This window comes from Crocuta crocuta, unplaced genomic scaffold, assembly GCF_008692635.1.
Source record: "Crocuta crocuta isolate KB4526 unplaced genomic scaffold, BGI_CrCroc_1.0 scaffold348, whole genome shotgun sequence".
Classification (NCBI taxonomy): domain Eukaryota; kingdom Metazoa; phylum Chordata; class Mammalia; order Carnivora; family Hyaenidae; genus Crocuta; species Crocuta crocuta.
In genome coordinates this window covers 5,474,777-5,497,224 of record NW_027529573.1, presented here as the reverse complement: position 1 = coordinate 5,497,224, position 22,448 = coordinate 5,474,777, and the positions used below count along the sequence as shown (strand labels likewise).

The 22,448-nt window shown below is 50.2% G+C and overlaps 2 protein-coding genes across 6 annotated transcripts in view; one reads left to right on the top strand and one right to left on the bottom strand.

Moving 5' to 3' along the window:
• The window catches only part of HPS4 (HPS4 biogenesis of lysosomal organelles complex 3 subunit 2), a 25,854-nt gene extending 15,867 nt beyond the window's left edge, over nucleotides 1-9,987 (bottom strand). The window contains exons 1-5 of one of the 5 annotated variants that reach the window (XM_077761673.1): nucleotides 9,895-9,938; nucleotides 9,038-9,141; nucleotides 8,006-8,535; nucleotides 6,254-6,344; nucleotides 3,888-4,031 (exon numbers count right to left, since the gene is read on the bottom strand). In XM_077761673.1, coding sequence (XP_077617799.1) covers nucleotides 3,888-4,031; nucleotides 6,254-6,344; nucleotides 8,006-8,046 — 276 coding nt within the window. In that variant the 5' untranslated portion in view covers nucleotides 8,047-8,535; nucleotides 9,038-9,141; nucleotides 9,895-9,938. Of the gene's footprint in view, nucleotides 1-3,887; nucleotides 4,032-6,253; nucleotides 6,345-7,388; nucleotides 7,530-8,005; nucleotides 8,536-9,037; nucleotides 9,744-9,894 lie in introns of those variants that run through there. The other 4 variants (XM_077761674.1, XM_077761672.1, XM_077761675.1 and 1 more) reach the window with 4 other exon arrangements.
• Nucleotides 9,862-22,448, top strand: SRRD (SRR1 domain containing). The gene is made up of 8 exons (XM_077761494.1): nucleotides 9,862-9,886; nucleotides 9,987-10,173; nucleotides 18,399-18,439; nucleotides 19,824-20,083; nucleotides 20,183-20,281; nucleotides 21,134-21,288; nucleotides 21,686-21,731; nucleotides 22,078-22,448. The coding sequence occupies exons 1-8, from the start codon at nucleotides 9,862-9,864 to the stop codon at nucleotides 22,297-22,299; spliced, it is 1,035 nt and encodes a 344-aa protein (XP_077617620.1). The 3' UTR covers nucleotides 22,300-22,448.

Genomic DNA, 22,448 nt, shown 5'->3' with positions numbered 1-22,448 from the left:
TCTGTTATAGACGCTGGATGGGACTCTGTTTCATGATGGCCGTTCTCATCCCCTGAGCTGGGTCAGTGGCTTTGGGAGAGGAACTGAGCCCATGGCCACACAGTCCTGGAGCTCCAGAGAGCCGTGGTGCTTAGTTCCGCACAAGGATAACGTGCTCCGTCAGAAAGCCGTCTGGCCAATGTCTAAAGAGCCTGGGAAGGGTGTGTATTCTTTGACCCAGTGATTCAACCTCTAGGGATCTTTCCGAAGGGAATCACCAGAAACTTCAAGAAACCAACCAACCCTGATACCAGACAAATGAACAAATTCCTGACTGTAAGCCCCACTGAGGCCAGGATCTTTGCTTTGTTCACTGAGGTCACCCAAGGGTTTACCACGGTCTGGCACACGGCAAGTGCTTATTTCTTCCCTCGCTGACGTAGTAACCTACTGACTGCATCTCTACCAATCCCACCAGCAGACACTACTGACATCCACAATGTAACACAGCCAAAGCTGCCTTGGAAAACAACAGGACTGGAGGACGCCGACCATCTCATTTCTGGACGGTGCGGTACTTGTATGGGATCTTCCCGTAGATCAACAGGAAAGAACGGAGCCCAGAAACAGACCCTCACGGACATGGTCACCTGATCGTCAATAAAGGAGCCAAAGGAATCCAAGCTGGAGAGTTTTGTCAGCAGCGGTGCTGGAACCCTGGACATCCATATGGGAAGGAAGACCCTTGACCTCTATTTCCCACCACACACCGATCATAATCCAAGATGGATTACAGATGAAACTATAGGGGCGCCTGGGTGGCTCAGTCGGTGAAGGTCCAACTCTTGATTTTGGCTCAGGTCATGATTGCACAGTCATGAAATTGAGCCCCGTGTCTGGCTCTGCGCTGACAGCATGGAGCTTGCTTGGGATTGTCTCGCTCTCCACCTCCCCCCCCCCCAGCCCCAGCTTTTGTGAATGCAGGTGTGCACAGATATGCGCGTGCTCTCTCTCTCTCTCAGAATAAATAAACCTGTAAGAATCAAAACTAAAACTATAAAGCTTAGGGAAAAAAATTGGAGACTATCTTTTCCAGCAGGATAGGGAGTGGTTTTACACAGGATACAGAAGGCACTAAACATAAAGGATAAAACTGATAAATGAGACACCATTCAAATTAAAACATTCTGGGGGCGCCTTGCTGGCTCGGCCTGCAGCGTGTGCGATTCCTGATCTCTGGGTCATGAGACTGAGCCCCACGTCGCGTATAGACGTTAGATAAGTAAACTTCTAAAAATAATTAAAATGCTCTGTCCATCAAAAGACATCATTAATGGAGTGCCTGGGTGGCTCAGTCGGTTAGGTATCTGTCTTCGGCTCAAGTCATGATCTCATGGTTTGTGAGTTCGAGCCCCAAGTCGGGCTCTGTGCTGTCAGTGTGGAGTCTGCTTGGGATCCTCTGTCTCCTTCACTCTCTCGCCCCTTCCTGCTTTTGCGCGCATGTGCACGCTCTCTCTAGCTTTCAAAAATAAAAGTTAAAGGGGCACCTGGGTGGCTCAGTCGGTTGAGCATCAGACTTCAGCTCAGGTCATGATCTCATGGTTCGTGGGTTTGAGCCCTGCATTGGGCTCTGTGCTGACTGCTAGCTCAGAGCCTGGAGCCTGTTTCAGATTCTGTATCTCCCTCTCTCTCTGACCCTCCCCTGCTCATGATCTTTCTCTGTCTCTCAAAAATAAATAAATGTTAAAAAAACCTTTTTTAAAATAAAATAAACATTAAAAAAGTAATTTTTAAAAAATATAAAAAATAAAAAATAAAAATAAAAAACAGGCAAACAAGCTTTGGACAGACCCTTCTCGAAGGGAGACACAGCTGTGGCCATTAAGCACACGAGAAAGCCTTCACTGCATCAGTCGTCAGGGAAACGGAAACACAAACCACAATGACACATCACTACACAGCCAGCAGTGGCTCAAACTGAAGAGGCTGACAGCACGGGGTGACCAGGCCGGGGACAAGCAGGCGTCTCAGCAGGGCTGGTAGGAGCGGAAGACGGAACCACCACTCAGGACAGGGCCTGGTGGTTTCTCATACGATCACCTGACACCTACCCCATGACCTAGTGAGTCTCCACGTAGACATTTACCCCTGAGATGAACAGTCACGTCCACAAACAGATGCGTTATCAGGACACTACCGGGGTCTTTTCCTTGATTGCCCGCAACTAGATGCAGCTCACGTGTCCAGAAAAAGGCCAGTGAGGGTCTGGGGGGACGTGTTCAGACAACGGCCATTTAAGCAACGCTGTTCCACAATACGGAGAACCAACTGCAGACACGTGCCCGGCGAGGTCAAGGGGACACCAGAAGCCTGCAGAGGGGACTGCCGCACGCACTCCTTCACGCCTGTGACAGTCTAGACCCGGCAGCGCTCGCCTGTGCCGGGGAAAGGTCAGAACAAGGGTTGTCTGGGACACGGGGGCAGGAATTAGACGGACATAACGCAGCCGCCCAGAGCGACGCTAACATCTGCACCTTTACGCGGATTTGTGTCGTCCAGAGCGTCAGCTGTCCACATGCGTTAAGGGGCACGCTCAAGATTTGTGTGTGTCTGTGTGTCAATCTCACCCAAAAAAAAAAAAAAACAACAACACTAATTAACGTTATGCATAATGAGGTCCTGGGGGTGGGAAGGACTATACTAGTGCGTGCGACTTGGGCAAGCGTTAGAAGAAAAACCGGACTTAGATGGAGCCATGTGATAAAGCAACTGTAATAAATTATAAACATAAATAATACATGTCATGAACTATAGAACCTTGGAAATTCACATGACTGTTTGCTGGAAGATTCCTTCAACGGTTTGGTGTGTGAGGAAATTGTAATGAAATGTTGGCAGGCCTACGACAGAGCTGACTACACTACCTCACACTTCAGCATCCTTTCACCTCAGGCATCAGGTTTATTTATTTATTTATTTTTTTAATGTTTTATTTATTTCTGAGACACAGAGAGAGACCACATTAGCAGGGAAGGGTCAGAGAGAGAGGAAGATACAGAATCTGAAGCAGGCTCCAGGCTCTGAGCTGTCAGTACAGAGCCTGACGCAGGGCTTGAACCCACGAACTGTGAGATCATGACCTGAGCCGAAGTCGGACGCTCAACCGACTGAGCCACCCAGGCGCCCCGGGAATCAGGTTTAGATACACACTGGCAGGGGACAGTCAGACCCTGGTGTGCGTGGTACCATTAGCTGTAAAAGAAATAGTTTTTATGATTTTTTTAAATAGTTCTTTGAAACGTCACATCTGTGTATCAGTGTCTTAGCCTTTCTGAGTCAGCTGTGCTGCAAGTGTGGAAAGTATGGAGAAGAAAAGACGGAGACTGAAAACTTGACCTGCATCACAGAGCAGAGAGAGTTTCTGCAGGCTGGCCGAAGTCTCTCAGAGGAAAGGAGAAAGAAGCCATATGCAAGGCAGGACAGATTAGGAGGGTTCTGGAAGGGCACCTGGGTGGCTCAGTCAGTTGAGTGTCCGATGCTTGCTTTCAGCTCAGGTCATGATCCCAGGGTTGTGGGATCGAGCCCCACGTCAGGGTCTATGCTAAGTGTGGAGATTCTCTCTCTTTCCCTCTGCCCCTCTCCCCCACCCATGCTCTCTCTCTCTCTCTCTCAAATAGAAAAATAAATAAAAAAGAAACGTCCTGGAGAGCACTCAGTGAGGATGGCCTCTGCAGAGAGTGACAGTAAGCTGGACGTACTGCACACAGCGTCCGTGGGCATGGAGGGGGTCCCGGGCGAGCCATGGAAAGCACTACCTTCTACGCCTTAGCAGCACAACACTCGTCACCAAGGCAGACGACCTGTGTCAGAGGCCACCCTGTTGGCACACGTCTGTCTGCTAAACTCACCCAAAGGTACTCTCCGTCAACCCTTACGGCGAACTTGAGTTTCCGCAGACGGATAAGGGTGGTAGCCGAGGTGGAGATGTCGGAGACACAGCGCACCACGCCGGCAATCTGTCCACAGAGCAATTCCTGCTGGTCGAGCAGGGTCTGTGGGAAGGAAAGCAGCAAATTCCAGTGGGGCAGGTGACACAGCTGAACACGTGTCATTTCTAAAAAAAATTTTTTGAATGTTTTATTTTTGAGGGAGACAGAGTTCAAGTGGAGGAGGAGCAGAGAGAGAGAGACACAGAATCCGAAGCAGGCTCCAGGCTCCGAGCTGTCAGCACAGAGCCCGACGCGGGGCTTGAACTCACAGACCGCGAGATCATGACCTGAGCCGAAGTTGGATGCTTAACTGCCTGAGCCACCCAGGCGCCCCACTCAAGTGTCATTTCTTAGAGCAGAGGCCGAGGCGCCAGCAGACTACGGCCTGCAGGCCAGATCTGGAGGGCTGCCTGGGTTTGGGTGGCCCAGGAGCTAAGCGTGGCTTTGGTATCTGAGGGCTGTCATAGCGACAACACATTTGGAAAGCCTCAAGGTTCACTCCCTGGCACTTTGCAGGCCAAGCTTGCTGACCCCTGCCTGGCATAACGAACTATCTCAGAACATCCACGGCCGCCTGCATACGGTCATGGGTGCAGAACTGTATTTCTGTTCGGAGGACTAAAGGCACATGCGTGGGTAGAAGCAGGAACGTCTGGCCCCCCATTCAGACCCCCCGCAGAGCAGCCAGAGCAGCAAAGATTAATCCCAACTATCCAGGCGGGAGCGCGATCACGTGAGCGAATACGCAGGCCTCCTGATCGGTCTGGGCATGAACTCAACTGCGGGGCCGCCAGACGCTGTGTGACGCAACAGAAAATGTACACAGCACTTAGGAAGTCTTGCCTAGAGGAAGTTGAATCTCCTCAAGGCTGTACGTCTTACTAGGAGCGTAAAGGAGATACAGGGGCACTAAGACCTGAAGTGGCGTCCACCACGAGGAAGCGATCGGAGTGTGGGACCTTGTGACACTGTACCGCACAAATGCCCTGGTCTCTTCAGTAATCCGGTGGCCTGGCGGGGAAAGGGGACGGCTGGCTGGGTGATGAGGGTTATACAATAAAAGACACTTGAAACACAGAGAAACCAAATGGAATGCAGGGACCTTGTTTGGATCCTGATTAGGAAAGGAGGACTGGGGGAAGGAGGGGAGGAAAAGAGGGAGGGAGGGGTGGAAGGAGAAAAGCCTAAGTAAGTCCAAAACAGGAAGGCAAAATTAGAATACAGATAGTATCACATGACATTAAGGGATTATTGTGACCAATTGATGGGAGACGGCACAGGAGGGTTCACCATACTCTCCTCTCTGACTCTGTATACATTTGAATGAAAGTGTTTTGTTGTTATTGTTGATTCTTTTTTAAGCTTATTCATTTTTTGAGAGAGAAAGAGACTGAGAACAGTGGAGGGACAGAGAGAGAGGGAGAGAGAGAATTCTGAGCAGGCTCCGCACTGTCAGCACGGAGCCTGATGCAGGGCTCAAACTCATGAACCGTGAGATCATGATGAGCTGAAACCAAGAATCAGACAGTTAACCAACTGGACCCTCAAGGCACCCCAAGAAAGTGTTTTAAATGAGCCAATCAAGGGGCTCCTCAGCAGCTCAGTTAAGCATCCAACTCTTGATTTTGGCTCAGGTCATGATCTCACGGTTCTCAGGATTCCTGAATTCGAGTCCCACACTCGGCTCTGTACTGCCGGTGAGGAGCCTGCTTGGATTTTTCTCTCTCCCTCTCTCTGCCCCTCCCCCACTTGTGCGCGTGTGCTCTCTCTCTTAAAATAAATAAACTAAAAAGAAAAAGAGCCCATCAAAACTTGGGAGCAAGGAGATGCAGACAGAAGATCAGGACGGTGGGGGCGCCTGGGCGGCTCAGCTGGGTTAAGCGCCCACTTTGGCTTGGGTCCTGATCTCGCAGTTCCTGATTTGGAGCCCCATGTCGGGCTCTGTGCAGAGCCTGGCCTGCTTGGGATTCTCGATCTCTCCCCTCTCTCTGCCTTCCTGACACTCGCACTTCCTTTCTCAAAATAAATAAATAAACTTAAAAACAAACAAACACGAAAAGAAAATCAGGATGGCGGCAGAAAGGGAGAGGATGGACGTACGGAGCCGTCAGCGAACGGCAAGACTAGAGCCACAAGAAACCGCGCAACGGAGGCTTAGAGAGCAGAAATGCCAAATCCCTGGCTTACGCAGAGAAAAGTGTCCCAACATGAACGCTCTGCTCGTGAAAGGCCGCCACGCCGAGGCAGCGGCATCCCCGCCGAACGGGAAGGTGCTGGGCGCTCACCTGAGAGGGATAGAAGTAACAGATGCCAGCTCTTGTCGGATCTCCTTCCTCCTTCACCTTTGAACCATCATAAAGGAAAAAATAATTCCACCTGGCAAGAGAACAGAGTGGAGCCATGTTCCCTTTCATCTGGTGATCAAGGCGTTTTTGAACCCAGCTTCCTATTTCCCAGCGCGGGCAGAGCTCATGACTCAGGATCTGCACAGCCTTCTGGTGGCCCCGGAGGAGAAAAGAATCCAGGGGCTACACGCAGATAATAAACACCACTTCGAAAGTGCTGTGGAGGCAGGCTAAAAATAAGTCTCTACCCCGTCATCAGACCCAAGTGGAGCTGGGGGGAGACACAGCGCCCGGCGGCATCTCTGGTTGGAGACGCTGACCCTTAACCATGCCACCACAGGGTCGGGTACACTGTCACTGAAGGCTCTGATAGCCAAATTAGCTGGGGATGCCTCAGCCGCTCGCCTCGCCACTGCCGGGCACCGCCGTCCCAGGAAATGTCCCTCTGACCAGAAAGCCATGCATTCGTTTAACAAACAATGCGGGCGACAGTGTGCTCATCCCTTTGCCAACTTGGGCCATGGCACTAAAAGGGAGACGGTAAACATGTCACTAGAGCGCAGGATGGTGAGTCTGTAAGAGGAAAAATGGGGCTTATGAGATCTCACAGAGGAGCCCTGAGCCCCCTCTGCCCTGACAGGGCACTAAGTACAACTCCAACACCACCCGTCCCCAAACTTCTGATTTCCTTCCAGAACCCTCTGTTCTTTGCTATGGGCTCTCCTCTGCAGTGTGACTGTAATGACCTCTTTAAGACCACAAAGCAGACCCCCCAAAGGCTGGACCTGGGTTTCAGCTCTCCGACAGCACGCTCAGTAGGCTAGAGCATCAGGAGGAGCCGTGACCACTCTCCTGTCACCTGCGCTCTTCTCCCTGGATCTGCACCCTCCCCCTACCACCCTCCGTGGCTCCCAGCTTCTCTTCCTGATGATAAGCGGAACTCTTGCTTGTAGCACAGTCTGCTCTCCCGAGTTGTAGGACCAGATGTGCACTGCCTGCAGGGCAAGCCCAGATCAAACAGCCTCAAAAACGTGTCAAACTCAATTCAGAAATCCCTCTGCCGGGCCCCACTCACCCTCTGGGGGGGGAGCCCCCTCGCTCTCTCTGGCACACAAAAGACAGCCTGGGGGTCGTTCTGAATGGCTGCGTCTCCGTGCCTTGCATACACATAACTGGTCCCTGGATCCTGCTCCTGTTGAAACCCTGCCTCTCGCTGGCATTGCCCAGGGAAATGTTTCCTAAGCCAAATTAGGAGAGGCTTAGCCTGCGTGGGGCCGAGAAAGGCATGGAGTTTCAGGCAGATGTTGTGCAACGGCCTTCAAGAGGCAGGTGGGCCAGACCTCTTCTCGTGGCGTAATTCTGCACTGCAACCATTTCTTATCACTCGCAAACATAAGATCACAAACACCCAGGTTCTCCCAGAAGCCGACTGTGTGACCCGGCCGCGGCCCGCCTTTCTGCAGCCCGCCAGCGCTGCTCCACTCGCTCCAACCCTGCAAGGTCTGAGCTCTGGAGAGAGGCGGATGCCATGCTGGCTTGGGCTGCTCTGGGAAAAATGCCTTCTTCCCCACCCCCACCCCCATCCTGTCCTTAGTGAGATCAAGACGGTCTGGTAGGCAAGATTTGCAGCTCATCCACGGCATCGGTCCAATACCCTGGCGGGAAATAAGCCACGCAGACCTTGCTACTCACCAGGAGGCTGACGTTGGCTCCGTCGAGGTAGAAGTGGCCATTTACTTGCTGGTCACCCTCATCCTATTTACTTGGGTTCTCTCGTCCAGTATCGCTTCTTGCCCCCCTGCAGCGGCTGCTCCTCAGCGCGCCTGACCCGGAACGTCCAGACGTGACAGACTTAAGAGTTATCAGCCCCCACCATCACCTGCTTGGTTTTCATCCAGCATGAAAGTGCTACTTCCTTTCCCGCAGGCCCTTTGGTGCTGCAAATCCCTCCAAGCCTCTTCGAGCCCTGGGAGAGAATGTAATAAGGCGAGAGGAAATCTACCAGAAAAGAGAAATCCACTAAGCTGGTTTCATGAGGATCAGTGCTCTGGCTCCCTGCAGAAGGGACTTTTCAAAGAGCTCCTGGCCAGGAAAGCCCAACGGGGGAGATGCATGCCGAAGGCAGTGTTCTAGAGCGATCGCTAGCTCATCTGATTCAAAGCCGTTTGGAAGATGCTTTTAAACGCTGTGAGGCTTCCTGTTCAAACATCAGTGCCTTGGTCCTAAAATAAACACAAGGAATAGATTATTTCAGAACCCCATGAGACGGCATGTGACCCAGCAGGGCTAGGCAAACGGTATACTTCACAGAGTCTTCTCGAAAGTTGAAAATTGTGTTTCAGATCAAAAAAAGAGAGGGAGGGGGCAGGACTTTAAGTGCCTCACTTCTTTTGGGCAATTCTGCCCAAAAGTGCCTCACAGAAGATAAAATTAAATAACTAGTGTGAAAAAGCCCTGCATGACAAGGACAGCTAACCAAATAAGGCAGCTGGTGCAGTAATCACGGAACTCAAATGAAGGAACTGTCACCCTGACAGCTCAAAAGTAATCCGGACGTGAGTTCCAGAGCTGGGCAAGTTTTTCAAAACAAAACAGGGAGTTTCACAAGTGGCTTTCGACCTCCAAGAGAACAGGCCACACACAGAGAACCACATTTCTGGGTCAGAAGGGACACTGGCATCATTTACTCCAATACTTCTCTCTCGTACTCTGTTCAAAACTCGCCTGGTCTCTGGCCGGCTCCCTCCGGGGACACAGGCAGCTCACACTGCTAACTTCATCCTTCCACCAAACTAAAACTGGACTCCCAGGAACCTCCCAACGCTGGTCTGGATAACACACCAGGAAAACAAAACAGGGTGTAATTCTTCCACAAGATAACTCCGGGGTCCCTTCGGAACCATATTTCTGTTGTCACTTTGTCCAAGCGTGATGGCCCAGCCACAGGGTTTCAAGTGCTTGCTCACCATCCGTCATCCTCCTGGGGATATAGATTTCCTACTCTTTGAGGCCCGTGAAATCTCTGTCTTTTCTCAGCTTTAGATAAGGGCACCACAGGGCCATACTCATGGTGTTCTCTGGGGCACGTAAGCTCTTGGAGTCAAGGACAGCAGCCTGAAACCCCCATCCCTCGTTCCCGTAGGACCCGGCCCCACACTGCCAAGGTCTACCCTCTTATCTCTAAAAGGTCCAGAAGAGGCCGGTACTGTCCCTGGGGCAGGGCAGGTGTTGGCATGTGACCAGAGAAGGGCTCCAGCAGTCTGAGAAGTTGCAGTAACCACAGGGGAGAGCCACGAAGGGGAGGCAGGAAGGTGGCAGTGTAGGAAGTGGCCTCGGTGAGTCAGAGGGCCAGGAAAAGGGGCGCTAAGAACTGCGATCGGGAACGGGCTAGGGCCACTGGGAGGTGTCTGGCCTCAGCTCCGGGGGGCCGGGATTCTGTGGGCNTCCCGGCCGGGGCCCCGCCCCTCGGTGTCCCTGCGCCGCCCACCCCCCCGGCGTAGCCAAGCAGCCCGGGGTTTCAGGGCTCCGGCCCCGCAGGGTGGGCGGCGATGGGACGCCAGCGACTCCCGCCCGGTACCTACGCGCGCGGCGGGAAGGCCCCAGGATGACGCGCCGCCAGCGCCTACCGCCCCCTACAATTCCCGGCGAGCTGGCGCACGGGGATGACGTCAAGCGGCGCGCGCCGCTGACGTCAGAGGGGCCATGGCGGCGGCGGTGGAGCCCTGGCAGGCTGCGGGTGCACGCAGGAAAAGGCGCTCTGCGGCGCGGCGTCCCCGAGGAGGGGCGGCAGCGGCGGGGCGTCTGGAGGCCGAGCCGGAGGCTGACAGCAGAGCCGTGCTTCGTCGAATCCGAGAAGCCGAGTGAGTGCGGGGTTGGCCCTGGGACCGAGTCTCCGCACCTGGGAGGACCGCTCTGAGCCTCAGTCTCGCCGTCTGTAAAGTGGGCATATCTGCAAACCCTTAGGAGTATTGTGAGGATTTAACGGGGGCGAGGAGCTTATTACAGACTGACTCGGAGTCAAGGTTGTCATTCCTCTTACTGCACTTATAGCTGCGTGACCTTCGGCAAGTTAAATAATCTCTGGGCCTCAGTTTTCTCGTCTGAGAAATGGACCTGAAAATAGTACCTGTTAGCCTTGTTTTGAGGATTCAGTGAATTAGTAAATGTAAACCACGGTGCCTGGAGCGGGGTAAACGCAGAAGCAGTGTTTGGTATTAGTGTTATACCAGTGTTGGTCATTGTGATTGCTGACGCTGGGGAAGCAACACGAAGGTGATTGACATCTTCATGATGATCATCGTGAGTTAATTGAGGAGCTGCTGTGTGCCTGCCACTGGCTTATGCATTCTTCACACTTTATCAACTTGAACATCTCCAACAGCTAGGATCCTGGAAAGGGCTCAGAGTCTTAGAGATGCCGCTAATGTATGGAACCAGATTTCAGACCCGTAGTTTTGCAGTTTCAAAACTCTCCATTATTCGGGCTTATCCCAGACCCTCATGCCTCCATGCTTTACTGTGTATCTTAGAGTTTGGAACAGTACCTACCGTGGGGCGCCTGGGTGGCCCAGTCCATTAAGCCTCTGACTTCAGCTCAGGTCGTGATCTCGCAGTTGGTGAGTTTGAGCCCCGCATCAGGCTCTGTGCTGACAGCAGCCTGGAGCCTGCTTCAGATGCTGTGTCTCGTTCTCTCTGTCCCTCTCCCCTGCTTGTGCTCTGTCTCTCTGTCTCTCAAAAATAAACACGTGTTTAAAAAAAATTTTTTAAAAAAGAACAGTACCTAACACAGAGGAAGCACTTTAATAAATGTCACCTATTTTTGTTCATTATTGTTACTAGCGTTATTTATTTGCAGTCCTTACGGGCCCCATAAATAACAGCTTTTGTTAGTGCTTCAGATCAACAGCTAGGAGAAATTCGACTGATTTTATGTGCTCCCGTCCCCCAGAATTAAGGTCAAGAGACAGCAAAAGTGAGGACTCAGAGATTACCACTGCTGAGAAAGGAGTTGGCTGACCAGTTGACTGAGGCTGAGTAAAGAAACAGTAGTGACTTTTTCTAGAATCTCAGAAGACGCAGATGAGAAGGAGTGTGCCCAGGGACTTGGAAAACCCTTAAGGCACTTTTCCCTACACCTTGCGTTGTTACTCTTCCTTGACTTCTCCATACACCGCCCCCCCCCTCCCCCGCCAGAGCTCCGTGTTCCTTCTTGTACCCATAAATGTGGTGCGGACCCCACTGCTCTGAGTAGAGAGAGCCCAGCACTCTACATGCTGTTCTCTGCATGCGCTCACCAGTTTATGAAGCACCCCCAGTACATCAGAGCTCTCCTTTGCCCTCAGTGAGGAACAGGAGGGCAGCCCCGGGGCAGATTTTTCAATTCTGTGCACTAAACGCTGGTGGGTGGCTTGTCTATTCAAATCCAAGTTTGTTTTGTTTAAAATTTTTCTTCCTTCCTTTTTTTTTTTTTAAGTGTTTATTTATTTTTGAGACAGAGAGAGACAGAGTGTGAGCAGGGGAGGGGCAGAGAGAGAGGGAGACACAGAATCTGAAGCAGGCTCCAGGCTCCGAGCTGTCAGCACAGAGCCCAACACGGAGCTCGAACTCACAAACCGTGAGATCATGACCTGAGCCGAAGTCGGACACTTACCCAACTGAGCCACCCAGGCGCCCCGCAAGGTTTTTTCCTTATGAGAACTTTCAAGATCTACTCTCTTAGCAACTTCCAGGTGTTAGTACCTATAGGCGCCATGCCGTACGTTACATTCCCAGAACTTACTTATTTTATCCCTATAAGTTTGTACCTTTTGACCCCCTTTACCCGTTTCACACCCATCCTCCCCTCCACAACCACCAGTCTGTTCTCTATCTAGGAGCAAGTTTTCTTTGTTTTTCAGATTCCATGTAAAAGTGATGTCATATAGTATTTGTCTGACTTATTTCACTAAACATAATGCTCTCAGGGTGCATCCGTGTTTTTGCAGATGGCAAGGTTTCATTCCTTATTATGGGTGAATAGTGTTTCATTTTATATAGATACACCACATCTTTACCAAATCATCTCTCTGTGAACATGTAGACGGTTTTCACATCTGAGCTATCGAAAATGATGCTGCACTGAACAAGGGGCTTCGTATGTCTTTTCATGTAGGTGTTTTTGTTTTCTTTCGGTAAATAGCCAGAAGGGAAATTGCTGGGTTGTAAGGTGCTTCTGGTTTTGATTGTTTGAATAACCTCCGCGCTGTTTTCCACAGCGGCTGCACCAACTTACATTCCCACCAGCAGTGCACCAGGGTTTGGTTTTCTCCACCTTCTCGCCAAAGTTTGTTATTTCTCTTTCTGACACCGCCCTTCTCACCGGCGTGAGATGATATCGCACTGTTCTGATTTGCACTTCTCTGATGATTAATGATGTTGAGCGTCTTTTCACGTACCTGTTGTCTCTCGCTATGTCTTCTCTGCATAAATGTCTATTCGGATAATCTTTCCACTTCTTAATCCCCTTGTTTGGTGGTTTTGGTCCTCATTTGTAAGAGTTCTTTACATATTTTGGGTGTTAACCTTTTATCAGGTATGTGATGTGCACATCTTTGTCCCAGGCAGTAGGTTGCCTGTTTATTTTGTTGGGCGGTTTTCTTTGCTGGGCAGAACCTTTTTAGTTCCTTGCAGTTTTGCCTCTTTTATTTTTGCTTTTGGAGCCAGATCCAAAAAATACCGCCGCCAGGGCTTAGGCCAAGCGGCTTCTCGCCTGTGTTTTCTGCTAAGAGTTTTATGTCTTCAGGTCTTCCATTCGCGCCTTTAATCCATTCCGAGTTCATTTTTGCATCCGTCCTAAAAGAGTGGCGCGGTTTCATTGTTTTGCATGTGGCTGGACGTTTTCCCATCACCACTTGGGAAGGAAAGTGTCCTTCTCCCTTGTGCATTGGCTGCTTTGTCATAGGTACTGGATCATAGACGCGTGTGTTTATTTCTGGGCTCTCTCTTCTGTTCCGTCGCTTGATCTGTGTGTCGGCTTTTATGCCGGGATGCCAACAGTCCTTCTCGCTTTGTGGTAGAGTTTGAAACCAGGAAGCACGATGCCCCCGGCTTTGTTCTTTCCCAAGACTGCTTTGGCTGTCCCGGGGCTTTTGTGATCTGTCTCGGAGAAAGGTCCATGCGCCCTAGAGAGGAATGTGTTCCGTGTACCGCTTTTGGATGGAGAGCTCTGAGTGTATCTGTTACGTCCATCTGGTCTAACATGTTGTCTGAGGCTGATGTTTCCTTATTGATCTTCTGTCTGGGTGGTCTGTCCAGTGATGTAAGTGAGGCGTGAACATCCACTATTGTTTCTGTACCACTGTCTATTTCTCCTCTAAGGTCTGCTCGTGTTTGCTCTACGTGTTCAGTTGCTTCTAAAACTGGGTGCATAAATATTTACAGATGTTGTCTTCTCTTGTTACATTGATTCCTTTATTAAGTAATGTTCTTCTTTGGCTCTTATTACAGTGTTTGGGTTGGTTTTTCTTCATCCTCCATCAGACTGAGAATCAGATCATTGGTTAGCTGTGCAGCCTTGAACAAAGCACACTCCTTCTCGAAGTCTGTTTTTTTCTCTATAAAATAGAAACAACAAATTCTTCTCCCAGGACCTTACCATGGCTCAACCAAGAGAGTGTGTATAAAAGAGCTTTGTGAACTAGGAGATGCTGTCCAGCTATGAAAAGGGGTGATGCTCGTGATGATTATGCAACAACCAGATGTTCAGGATAAGACTTTAAAAACATTTTTTTAATGTTTATTTCTTTTTTGAGAGAGAGACTGAGTGCGAGCACAAGCGAGGGAAGGGCAGAGAGAGAGGGAGACACAGAATCCGAAGCAGGCTCCAGGCTGCGAGCTGTCAACACAGACCCCGACGCGGGGCTTGAACCCACGACCCGTGAGATCATGACCTGAGCCAAAGTTTGACCCTCAACCGACTGAGCCACCCAGGTGCCCCAAGATTTTTTTTAACAGTACTTATTGAGGACTTACTGTCTTGGCTACTATTCTAAGTGTTCTCTATCTCATTTAATTCTAACAACTATATTTAAAATTTAAAAAAATAATAAAAACTATTCTGTAGGTAAATATTTGTACCATCGTCAGAGTTGAGGAAACAGGTACAGAAGAGGTTAAGTAACTTGCCCAGTGTCATAGTAGATATCAGAACCAGATACAGACCTAAGTGTGTGACTCTGAAGTCGGTGTTCTTTTTTTTAAGTTGGCCAAATATACATAGCCCTTAAAATACCATAGATGAAATTAAGTTTTTAAACATTTACTTACCTATTTTGAGACAGAGGGTGCCAGTGGGGGAGGGGCAGAGAGAGCGAGGGGAGGGAAAGAGAATCCCAAGTGGGCTCCACGTTCAGCACAGAGCCTGACAGGGGCGTCAGTCCCATGAACCGTGAGATATGACCTGAGCCGAAAGCAAATCTAGACGCTTAACCGACTCAGCCACCCCGGTGCCCCTATTTTACATTTTTTTGAGAAGTTCCTTACAGTTTTCCCTAGTTGGCTGCACCAAGTTACATTCCTTCCAACGGCAAATGAGGGTTTTCCTTTTCTCCACGTCTTCACCAGCACTTGTTCTTGCTTGTCTTTTTGATAACAGCCATTCTGACAAATGTGATGTGGTATCTTACTGTGGGTTCGATTTGCATTTCCCTTGTGATTCATGATGGTGAGCATCTTTTCATGTACCTGTTGACCATCTATATGTCTTCTTTGGAAAAATGTGTTTGGATCTGCCCATTTCCTAATTAGATTGCTTGGGTTTTCTTGCTCTTGAGTTGTAGGAATGCTTTATATTTTGGATGTTAATCCCTTATCAGATACATGATTTGCAAATGTTTTCCCATGCGGTGGGGTTGCCTTTTTATTTTGTGGATGGTTTCCTTTGCTGTGCAGAAACTTTTTAGTTTGATGTAGTCCAACATATTTATTTTTGCTTTTGTTTTTACTTTTGGTATTGGATTTTAAAAATCACTACCAAGACCTATGTCAAACAGCTTTTCCCCCATGTTTTCTATGAGGAATTTGATGGTTTCTGGTCTTACGTTCAAGTCTTTAATCCATTTTGGGTTCATTTCTGTGTACGGTATAAGATAGCAGTTTCATTCTTTTACAAATGGCTGTCCAGTTTTCCCAACACCGTTTATTAAAGAAGGCTCTTCTTTCCCCCTTGTATATTCTTGGCTCTGTTGTCATAAGGCACTTGACTGTATATTTTTGGGTTTATTTCTGGGCTTTCTCTTCTGCTCCATTGATCTGTGTGTCTGTTTTAATGCCAATACTATGTTGTTTTGATGACTATAACTTTGTAGTAGAAATCTGAAATCGGGGTGTGATGCCTTTAGCTTTGTTCTCCTTTCTCGAGATTGCTCTGGCTTTCCAGAGCCTTCTGTGACTCCATACAAATTTTGGGATCTTTTGTTCTGTTTCTGTGAAAACTGCAGTTAGAATGTTGATAGGAATTGCATTGAATCTGTAGACAGCTTTGGGTAGCACAGACATTTTAACACTATTCTTCCAATCCATGAGGATGGACTGTCTTTCCATTTTCCTGTGTTGTCTTCAGTTTCTTTCCTTAATGTCTTACAGTTTTCAATATACTGGCTTTCACCTCCTTGGTTAAGTTTATTCCTAGGTATTTTACTCTTTTCAATGCAATTTCAAATGGGATCATCTTCTTAATTTCTTTTTCTGGTAGTTCGTTATTAGTGTATAGAAATGGAACAGATTTTTGTGTATTGATATTGTGTCCTGCAATTTTACTGAATTCATTTATTTGAACAGTTTTTGGGGGGAGTCTTTAAGGTTTTCCATACATGTCATCTGCAAATGGTGACAGTTTTACTTCTTTCTTTTCTTGTTTAGATGCCTTGCATTTATTTTTCTTGCATAATTGCTCTGGTGGGGACTTGCAAGTTTATCTTGAATAAAAGTAGTGAGAGTGGGCGTCTTTGTCTTATTCCTGATCTTAGAGGAAATAGTAACAGCGGAAACTTCACCACTGAATGTGATGTTATCTGTGGGCTTGTCCTCTGTGGCCTTTATTGTGTTGAGGTACATTCCCTCGATAACCCACTTTGTTGAGAATTTTTATTGTAAGTGGATATTAAATTTTGTCAGATGCTTTCTCTGCATTTCTCAAGGTGATCATACGCTTTTTATTCTTCATTTTGTTAACGTGATGAATCGCGTTCATTGATTTGGCTCCGTGAACCATCCCTGCGTCCCTGGAGTAAACCCCACGTGATCATAGTGTGTGATTCTTTTAGCATATTGGTGCATTGGGTTTGCTAGTATTTTGTTGAGCGCGTCTGCATCCAAGCTCATCAAAGACACTGGCCTGTAATTTTCTTGTCTTGTAGTGTCCTGGGCTGGTTTTGGCATCAGGGTAATGCTGGCCCCAGAAAATGAGTTTGGAAGCGTTCCCTCTTCTGTTTTTGGGAAAAGCTTGGGAAGGATTGGTATTCATCCTCTGAATGGTAGAGTTTGCCATTAAAAAAAATTTTTTTTAATGTATATTTTTGAGAGAGAGATAGAGCACGAGCAGGGGAGGGACAGGAACAGGGAGAGAGGGAGACCTCTGAAGCAGGCTCCAGGCTCTGAGCTGTCAGCACAGAGCCCGATGCGGGGCTTGAACCTATGAGTGGTGAGATCATGACCTGAGCCCAAGTCAGACGCTTAACCGACTGAGCCAGCCAGGCACCCCTAGACTTCACCATTGAAGCCATCTGGTTCTGGCCTTTTGTTTTTTGGGAAGTCTGAAATGGCTGACTCTTTTGGATTGTCCAAATAGTTGCGATGTATTCTCACAGTAGTCCCTTTGATCTTTTGATCTTTTGGTTTTTTGTGGTGTCAGCTATACTATCTCCTCTGTCATTTCTGATTTTGAGTCCTCTCTCTCTCTCTCTCTCTTTTTCCCTCTCCTTCTCCCTCTCCCTCCCTCCCTCCTTCCCTCTCCTTGGTGTCTAGCTTAAAGGTTTCTCAATTTTGTTACTCTTTCAAAACGTCTGTTCTTTTGTTGATCTTTTTTTCTTGTCCTTTTTTTTTTAACCTATTTCATTTAGTTTTGTTCTGATCTTTGTTATTTCCTTCCTTCTACTAACTTTGGGCTTCATTTGTTCTTTTCTAGTTTGGGAGGTGTAACATTTGGTTATTTATTTGAGACTTTTCTTGGTTTTTGCGGTAGACCTGTACTGCTATAAACTTCCCACTTAGAACCATTTTTGCTGGATCCCAAAAATGTTGGTATGCCTGCATGTTGAATTCAATTTTGTCTGATATAAGTATAGCTCTCCCAGCTCCCTTTTGGTTTCCACTTTCCCAGAACATCTTTTCTGTCTCCTCATTTTCAGTCTGTGTTGTTCTTATGTCCAAAGTGTGTCTTTTCTGGGCAGCACATGGATGGGTTTGTGTTTCCAGTCACTGTATATCTTTTGATTGGACAAATTCATCAGTTCGTTTTAAATCCTTGTTGACTGTGTTCTGCTCTGGATTTGCACAAGCCGGCTGACTTGAATAAAGAAAGCCTAGACACTGGTTTTGTCTCTCCTCTCACTGTCACCTTGGAATTACTTGTGATAGCAAAGACTGTTTATTAAGCACCTGCTGAATGCAAGGCACTGCACTGTGTATTGACTCATTCGCTCCCTTTGATCACCCTGCTTGACAGGTATGATTCTTTTCCCCATCTTAGAGGTGAGGAAACTGAGACTCAGAGCCCTCAAATCTGTGGACCTTCGACTGTTTACGGAGCTCTGCATCCGTGCCAGCCGGTGGTGTGGACTGAGGGCACAGAACAGACCCAGACCCGTCCCTGGGAACTGGGACATCCGCCAGCAACCCCGGGGACGCCGGCAGCACTGATCTCGGGGCGCCGGCAGCACTGGTCTGGCTCTGGACGTGTCCACTGTGAATCCTGCCTCAGCCACTGCGGGGCGCTGTGTCTGGGGCACTCCGTCCCCTTCCCCGCATCCAGCTCACGGTCAGGAGGAGGGCCACCAGTGGGGCGTCCTGGAAACGGTTGGGAGATGACCATGCCTTGTTTTCTTAACAGGGAGGACCTGCTTCTGTCTGATTTCTGGAGTCTGGCACTAGGTGGGTACTGCCTGGCCAAGGCTGGGAGTGGTAGGTGTGGGGGGAGGGCCTGACTGTGGGCGAAGGAAGGAAGCTAGGCCTCATTTGATGACATTTTCCTCACAGAGCAGTGTACATGCTGGGTTCTGATTCTGACCTCCTGCCGACAGCCGTGTGCCTTGGCACTTAGGTCTGACCCTCAGTTTGTCTTTGAAAGGGAGGTAACAATGTACACATCCTGTGGCGTAATTTTGAGGATTAAAGGAGGCTATTCGGTTCAGTGCTGGGAACAGTGCTTGCCTGTGCATGGGAGGAAGTGCATGTCATCTGTCACCGTCACTGTTGAAATTTACACTCAGGGAGTTCTTTTCCCTGGCTTTGCAATGTAGACTTGTTTTCCCCCATGCAGTGTAAGCTCTTGCTGAACAGAAGCTATGGGAACGTAAATATTAACGTGAGGAGTCAACGCACAGCAGTCATGATTTTTATTGATGGAACTTTGGTTATTTTTTCCTTTTTTTTTTTTTTAGTCATTATACATAACTGCAATGAGCACCTTTATGCATAAAGCTTTTTACCAAATTTAGGGTGATTCTCTTCGGAAATGTTCCCAGAAGTGGAATTGTTCGAAAAGGCAGGGACTGATTTGATATCCGTTGTCAAGTTTTTTCCAGAAAGCTTTTACCACTACTTTTACCAGCAAAGACTGAAAGAGCCAGTTTTTCACGTGCCCTTTCCCAGCCAGGGGTCTCACTTACAGATCTCTTTGCTAATAAGTGAAAAGCGCTGTCTTATTGTGGGAACGTATGGCCTTTTGTTTTTTTGTGTACAGATTTGTTCAAATAAGTTCAGTGTCAATAAAGGAGAGAGAAAACCCGCTGCTGTGCAAGATTTAGGCAGAGTATTTTTCTTTAGACTCCAAAAGCCCCAGTCTACCTCTTATTCTTCCATCTTTTTTACACATTACATATTCCCATTCCCAGCCTTCTGGGGTGTGATTTTGAGAGCTCTGCTCCTCTGTTCTTTTTTACCATCAAAAAAGTAGGTGCTTCAGAACATAGCCTGCATTTACCAGATACCTCCTACTAAGGTAGGAGTTCACAGGAGAGTTTTAGGTGGAAACTGTGTCCAGAGACGAAACCTAGATTTTGCCGTGGGCATCCGTGGGGCCGCGGGCATCATCTGCAGGGCCGCGGGCATCCGCGGGGCTGCAGGCCGGGGCACCCAGGACCGCCACAGCCTGTCCGTGTGGGCGGGCGTGGCCGCAGTCCAAGGCACGGTTGGGAGCGAGGCCCGCAGCCTTGTCTCCGAGCAGCTGAGGCCTTTGCTGGCCAAGCTTTCCTCCCTGGGTGCGCGCCCTGCGTGGAGCGCGCCCTCTGACTGGGCCCGGGGGCTGCCCTTTCAGAAACCATCAACGGCTGTCTTACGCAACATCTGTCACAACTGGAGACCCCAGGGAGGGCTCTCTCGGAAGCCCTCGGAAACCTGCACCTCCACTCCTTGCCAGATGCATCGGATGCGGCCCCGGGCTCCGTCCCGGGGGACACCCTGGTCCCGGGGTCCCGCCATTTGAAGTGTGTGTGTTACGGCCTTGGGAACTTTGCCACCTGCGTCATAGCCAGAAACCAGCTAGCGTTTTTGCTTCTCTTCCTGGAGAAGTGCCAGGTGAGGTCTCGGGCTCTTCCCTCCCGCCCCTCCGTTGGTCTCGCACACGGTGTGCACACGCGCCACTAGGTTGATGGGACTCATTCTCCCCTTCTGCAGATTCCCCGGAGGCACTGCTGGGTGTACGACCCTCTGTTTAGCCAGCTAGAGATTGCAGTTCTGGATGGCCTCGGCGTGACTGTCCTCAGTGAGAATGAGGTGAGGGGGGTGGGGGGGCCTGTGTACCTGGAACCCCAGGCCGTGCCGTGTGGACATGCTCACTCCCAGACCTCAGTCATCCCTTCCCACCCCGCACTTGCCTTCCCAGTGCCTGGAAGGTGTGACCCATCAGGACCCATCACAGAAAAATGAATTGTACAAATGGCATGAACTGAAACCTGTTATATTTGCAAAATTCCTTTATTTTTTAAGTTTATATCTTTTGAGAGAGTGCAAGCGCGGAGGGGCAGAGGGAGAGAGAGAGAACCAAGCAGGCTCTGCACTGGGACTGCCGAGCCCATTGCGGGGCTCGAACCCACAGATTGTGGATCACGAGCCAAAAGCAAGAGGCAACCCTTAACTGACTCAGCCACCCAGGCGCCCCTTTTGCAAAATTCTTGTGAGAATTCTGAGTCCAGGAATTACCGGTAATATAGTAAATTGGTATTTACTGTGGGATTAAATAATGAAGGGCTACAGGGTCTCGGTGCCTCAAATGAGGGCCTTCTGGTTGGAATTTGCCGTCCTGGGCGAGAGGAGGGGAGGGGACAGAACATCTTTGACGCTGTAGCGGAGTCAGCCCGTAGCGTCTGGCCGAGTGGCGGGTAGGTGCGCCCCGCATGCCCCAAACAGCTGGCGCATGACATTTCTGAGCCCTGGCAGACACTCCTCTCCCAACAGCGGGCAGCGTCTGGGCACGTGCTTCCGCAGGTGGTTTGGACGGTGTGATCGGGCGCGCGCGCGAAGGAACTGCAGTGAGGTCCCCGCCCCGCGCCTCTCCTGGACCTAAGAGCGCAGGGGCGGGCACGCGCGTGCCCGCAGGGGGGCTGACGCGCGCGCGCGTGCCCGCAGGAGGGCAGGCGCTGCGTGGGCGGCGAGCCCACCGTGTTTTACATGCCGCACTGCGGGACGGCCCTGTACAACAACCTCCTGTGGAGCAACTGGTCGGCTGGCGCCCTCTCCAGGATGCTCGTCGTCGGGAACAGTTTCCGGGGCCTGGAGGAGAGGTGAGCCACGGTGGGGGGCGCTGACTGCCCGTGGGGACGCGCTTGCCCGCGGAGGCTGACGGGCTTCGCCAGGGCACGGGCGCCCCGCGTGCGTCAGGCTGCAGAATGAGTTGCGGAGCCTTTCTGCCAGGGTTTCCTCCCCTCCCTTATGTCGGACGGGGTTTAAGGTGGGGGACCGCCCGATCTCTCCCGCAGCCCACACCTGTACCCCGGGGGGCCGCTGCATCTCCCTTGATGACACGGGTGCTTGGGGGGCGTGCCCGTGTTCCTTGGCAGCGCACCTACCCCACCGTCCCCTCTTTAGAACGTCCACTACCTTTAAGCCGCTCAGCCTTCCTGCAACCTGCCTTTCTCAGCTCTCCTCCTCAGAATGGGTTTGCTTCTGTTTAATTTCCAGATTGCTGTCGAGGGTTCTGCACAAAAATTACCCCTACGTGGCCAAGGTATCTGAACAAAGGAGCCCGGACGGACCAGGGTGTGGGCATAGACCCCGTCTCCCTCAGGGACAATTCTGCCTTTACGTGTGTGGGAGGGGCTCTGCGAGAGCAGTGGAGGCACCGCTCAGTGGGCTTTCTCTATAGTTCTGTCACAGAAAGCAATGGCCTGTCCTTCATTCTTGGTATCAAGCCCTACATACTCCCTACCCTAGGACCTTCCAGTTCATCACCCAGAATCACGTAAAATATCCTAGTCCTTATCTTTTTTCTAAAGGGAACATGGGGTAATAGGTTACCCCGAGGTGTGGGGCTTACTGGCTGTCCGTGTGTGCACCCTAATTTCCCCGCGCAGGTTTTACAAGGCCTGGAGGAGCGTGGGCTGCCACAGACCCCACCGTATGCCGACGTATTCAACGACATGTCCGTCCACTGGTTCCCGGCAGAGAAGCTGCTAAGACTCCCCCCGGACACGTGGGCATTCCGGGAAGAACCGGACTATGGGGACTGTGAGGACCTGGAAATCATCAGAAGCAGGACGAGCGGTCCCTCTGCTGCCAGCCCGACTGGGCCGTGACACACTCTGTGCCGGCCGAGGCCAAGGCCGCAGCCCAGGAGGGCATGCAGAGCCCCGTTCTCTGCAGCAGGCAGACTGCAGACTGCGGGGAGGGGTCCATCTGCTTCTCCCCTAGAGGAGGACGTGCTGTGCAAGGGCTCAGGGTACAG

Excerpts from the sequence above, each read along its gene's own strand:
- SRRD (XM_077761494.1), top strand. The coding sequence starts at position 9,862 with ATGGGACGCCAGCGACTCCCGCCCG. Across the intron at positions 10,174-18,398 it reads CGTCGAATCCGAGAAGCCGA|GGAGGACCTGCTTCTGTCTG; the intron begins GTGAGTGCGGGG and ends TTTTCTTAACAG. Across the intron at positions 20,282-21,133 it reads CTGTCCTCAGTGAGAATGAG|GAGGGCAGGCGCTGCGTGGG; the intron begins GTGAGGGGGGTG and ends GCGTGCCCGCAG.